General features: G+C 48.3%; 1 protein-coding gene across 1 annotated transcript; it reads right to left on the reverse strand.

Moving 5' to 3' along the window:
* Positions 1 to 2,631: 2,631 nt before the first annotated feature.
* LOC127749669 (troponin C, isoallergen Bla g 6.0101-like) lies at positions 2,632 to 4,323 on the reverse strand (the record flags this gene model as incomplete). Its single annotated transcript, XM_052268792.1, is given in 5 exon segments — positions 2,632 to 2,958; positions 3,219 to 3,350; positions 3,779 to 3,898; positions 4,069 to 4,212; positions 4,296 to 4,323. Coding segments are annotated over 5 exon segments (459 nt in total), but the record flags the coding sequence as incomplete, so codon positions are not given.
* Between the last annotated feature and the right edge of the window lie 622 nt (positions 4,324 to 4,945).

A 4,945-nucleotide genomic window follows, 5' to 3' on the forward strand; every position in this document is an offset into this window, starting at 1 on the left:
AGAAAACGTAGGCCAGCAAAATTGACTTTTTATTCCTTTATAATTTTTTTTTAAGGGATACAATACTTGCGTTAGCAATTTTCAGACATAACGTTTTTCCTAGTCAAAGATAACAATGATATGTTATCCTTAATTTGAATTATGCACTGGTAAAACAAGTGTGCACTATACACTGATAAACTAAGTGTGCAACTGCTTAACACGTGAACGTGTATAACTGCAAGTAAAATACTAACAAGTGTGCAACTGCAAAGTTGAATACTTGCAAGTATTTAATTCGATAGGTGTGCACTTGCAGGTGTGCAACTCATCAGTTCAGCATTTCCCGCACACAGTAAGCGTTCAATCCAGGGAAGTGTTCAACCGAGGATTTGCACACTTGCAAGTGCACACCTACAGAGTTGGACACTTGCAAGTGTAAGACTACGGAGCTGCACACTTGCAACTATTGAACTTGCAGTTGCACACTTCAGTATTGAGCACTTGCACACTTAGTTTATCAGTGAACTTGTGTTTTTGTCTAATTAGCACACTTCCTGATGGTGTTTAAACATAAAGCACTCTACTTAGTGTACAAAGTTTAAAGTTTGGGAGATGTGAAAACCTTGCACACTTGGTTACACACTGAACCAGGAAACCTGTAAGGGTCAAAAGTTGCACACCAGGAGGTGTGCAGTTGCCTAGACGTTTGCGAAGAGTGCAAATTTTGCATGTTGTGTTAAGGTTTGAGAGTAACAAGTGTGCAAAGTTTTCCAATTCGTGTGCAACACTCTACATTTATTTTACCAGTGTGTCTCAAATTTTCGATTGAGTCTGGGTTTTTCTCTGATTTCTTTTTATTTTAGAGTGGTATTCTGACATTAATGGAAGCAGCTTAGACGGCCCAGTCGCGCGAGAACGAAGGCACTCTTGACAGCTGGGTTCATCTACCGACCATACTTGACATAATGATCCACGGATGGACCAGCTACGAACTACGAACTCGCAAAAGTACGTTGCTCTATCGCGGCGAGCTGTAGGGGCACAGCAGTCCGCTGCGTTCTAAAACACACACTGGACCTAAACCACTACTTGCGAGAGGCGCGTGTAGCCGAGCCCAGCAGACTAATCCGATCAGATTAATGAGCCCGAAAATTATCGTTATCGTTGGTCCCTAACGCGAGTTTGTTTTCCGTAACCTGTTCGCCACTAACGAGCAGGTGTGTGTGTGTGTGTGAGTGTGTGGAATTGGGAAGGGGGGGGGCTTAGTCGGTCTAGGAGTGTGTCAGTCTGCCTAGTGCTCGGGGTAGCGCGTTATGAGTGTGTTTTTAAACCCCAAGAAAAACATTTGCAACTATCATCATCAGTTCCAGGGGTCACCTACTCGTCTTCGGAACAAAACTATGGCGAGAAATGTTTTATCTTTCCTTACTAAATGCAGTTTGCAGGCTCAATTTGTGTGGACTTTTTTCTATGGTTTGGACTTTTCGACAGATTATGGTCCACTACTTTTCATAAATTTTTGTGTTGTGCCCCCTGTGTCGACCTTCGGGCCCGACGGCGTGCATCGTCGTGCAGAGCAGTTCACATTCGGCCGAATGCACACACGTCCATATCTCCTGACGCAACAACAACAAGCGCATAGCAGCGCATATGTGTGTGTGTGTGTGTGTGTGTGCGCGCGCGCGCGGGACAGAGGGAGGGAGGGAGAATCTAGCCCGGCCCAGACGGCGGGGCAGTCTGCTGCTGCTGCTGCTGCTGCTGCTGCTGCTGCTGCTGCTGCTACGGATCAGATCGACGAAACTTAAAATTATAGCTCGGGACTGGATCTGCTCTGCTCAGGCTCAGTCCGACTGCATGAGACAGTGCGCGTGCTATTTATGTTTACGGCTCGTTGGGCCTCTGGAGCAGTCTGGAGCGGTCTGGAGCAGCGGCTCACGAGCTTTAATGATGATTTCGTGTTGTCAGTTTTTGAGCAGCGGCGGCGGTGGAGGCGTCGTCGCACCGCCTTTGCCTCTGTACGATTTACGCCTATCGATATTGCGATAGGCCTATTTACGGGGAGCCGAGGCTAGTGCGGCCGACCCGGGCCCAGTGTCTGTCTAGCCGCTCTGTACAAATGTTGAATCGTGAATGGATCGATGAAGAGATAGGGTGGCGAAAAAACCCGTGGCAGACGCTTTTTTTTTCTTGCGCGTGTGCGCTCTTGTGTGGCTGTCCCTTACTGATCCATCTGGGTTCACGACGTGTCTCAGCAGGCTACATCTTTATATGTATTTTATCTCAGTTGAAAGGTATACGACATCACTACCAAATGGCTGGTGGTGGGGGAGAAAATGAAATAAAACAACTGCTCTCAATACCGCGTACAGAAAGTAAAATGTTTCCTTTCAAGAATGCAGTGTACGCGTTTAAGGGCCGCATTGAGTCGAGTCGATCTGCGCATGTGCGTATTCTGATTGCTAAAGTGCGGGCGCCATACTGGGCCACGCAAAACATCCACCGCAGATGGGCGTGTCGGCAGGGCTTTATATTATTGTGTCCGTGCATGTGTGTGTGTGTGCGCGCACGCACATGTGCATAGGTAATGCAGTGGTTAAAACTGCATTAGTTTGAAGGTTACTCTAGTCGTGTGGAAAAATATCTCGGGCAATCGATTACTCATGCATTTCTTTTTTTTTTCTCTCAACGTTGACATAGAGGGAGACAGATAAATCTTTTGTGGACGGATGGTTTTAATTACGTTAATATTTTTTTAAAAGAAATGATGATGATGATGATAATGACCAATGACGATGAATGAAATGAGCAATAACGAGTTTACGGAGGTGAAATATGGCGTAAATGCTATGAAGGATGACATGAGATGCTTTTGCCGGCTGGGCGGCGGAGGTCCCGCTCTCCCGGACCAACAGACACGGAGCGCTGCCAAGGGTTGTTGTGTTCAGTCTTCACCTCCGGTCATGACCTCCATGAACTCTGCAACAGGGTTGGGAGCCATAAGTATACAAGTACAATAGCAAGGTTATACTGGAAAACACTTTGTGAAAAACCTATATTTCCAGTGTGGAATGGCCTGTCAAAACGGTATCAAAACGATGTCGAAACGACTAAAAAAGGGGTCCAACGCCAACGTGCGAGTTTTCGAGTGTAATGACTGTTAGGCACTTTTTGGCTTCCCAAAACATGAAGTGGCTACCATGTTGCCATAAGGAAACGGATGTAATATGTGTCCTCACCGTCAAAGTCCACGGTGCCTGAGCCGTCAGAGTCAATTTCCTGGATCATCATGTCCAGCTCCTCGGCGGTCACCTTGTCGTCCAGCTCCTGGAGAATCTCACGGAGCACCTGGGTGGTGATGTAGCCGTTACCTGCAACACAGAAGCGGCCTCCAGTCAGGAACGGTATAACAGAGTATGGCCACAATGCGCCTTCCGCCGGGCCACGGCACCACCGTGGCCTCGGGGGACATCGGCACGTGGGCGTCAATCAGTTTCTGGCCGGGCCACCCGGGCCACCCTGTCGGCATGTGTAATCCGAACAGGCGAGCCCACGTGGATATGGCCTAGTGTAACTTCCTAGAAGAACTCATTTGCGAACCGCTTTCCCTGGGCTCGCCCCCTCCCACACCGCGGCGTCCCTGCCCCCTGCCCCTGCACCCGCTTGGCGGGGCGGGGCGGTCCGCGGCGCGGCGAGGCACTCGTATGCACCTGTCCCGCCTCCGCTACGCCCCACCGCGCCGGAAGGGCGTCAGAAGGGGCACGCGTCGTTGAGAGTGTCGCTGGCGCCGACTACTTACCCTCCTTGTCGTAGAGCCTGAAGGCCTCCCTCAGCTCCTGCTGCATGGCTTCGCTGTCCTCCTCAACGAGGAACCGGGAGGCCAGGGTGACGAACTCCTCGAACTCCAGCTCGCCGGAGCCTGCAAGCATTCGCGAATGGCTTTAGCAAAGTTACTAAATCAATATTTTCAGAAACATAAAGATTGTAGAGTTGTTATGATTTTATATGACTTTTAAATGTCAAAATGTAAGTTAATGACTGATTGAGGTTGGAGGTCATTTGTGATATCAATACGTTGACGACCCTTACCGTCGGCGTCAACCTCGGCGATGATCTCCTCGAGGACCTTGTCGGTGACACCGTGGCCCAACATCTCGAGGATGGTGCCCACCATGGTGGTGGGGATGCAGCCAGTCTTGGCCTGGTCGAAGGCATCGAAGGCCTTCTTCAGGACTGTAAATTTACAATAATATAAATTTTGGAAAAAGGAACGCAGTTGCGACTTTTAATTGATTTTTTTTTCATATGAAACTTACGTTGAACCTGGTCCTTGGAAAGATCATCCTGTAATCAGAAAAAAATAACAAATTTTAAATACATTGGCTGCATTTGGGGAAGCAGTCATATACGTCTTTTAACTCCGGTTTTAATAACATTGATATTTTATTCAGATGATTATGCCAACTTAGTATCCTTTCGCTCCCGAAATACGCATGTCCCGATGCAAATGGCTGACACCCAAAGCAGATAACGCCCCAGCAGCTGGCATGAGCACATCCCCTAGTTCTCTAAAAATACAACCGCCACATCACCGCATCAGAGATGGGCGATATAAAGCGCTGCACCGCTTCCAAACCCGAAAGCGGCAGAGAGAGAGAGAGAGAGAGAGGAGAGGGAATGGGGGAAGCTGAGGGAAACCAAATCCTCCTGCAAACTGAGGGAGTTCAGACGCAATAATATTGCAGCAGTTTTCGCGTGGAGCCTCACTCAAGCGGCACGTCAACACACACAACGTCAGTCGAAAGACACCTGCCTCCCTTGACCTGTCACTCCCCCTTCCCCCCTCAACTCTGCTTCGCAGCTCTCTCATATTGCCAGACTATTTTTATTGTTCGACTGCTGTCTTGTCAGTCTCATAATTATTTGCATCTTTGTTCTTTTTTTTATTTATTTTTTATTTTAAGCG

This window comes from Frankliniella occidentalis, unplaced genomic scaffold (assembly GCF_000697945.3).
Source record: "Frankliniella occidentalis isolate FOCC.00 unplaced genomic scaffold, Focc_3.1 Scaffold76, whole genome shotgun sequence".
NCBI classification, from domain to species: Eukaryota; Metazoa; Arthropoda; class Insecta; order Thysanoptera; family Thripidae; genus Frankliniella; species Frankliniella occidentalis.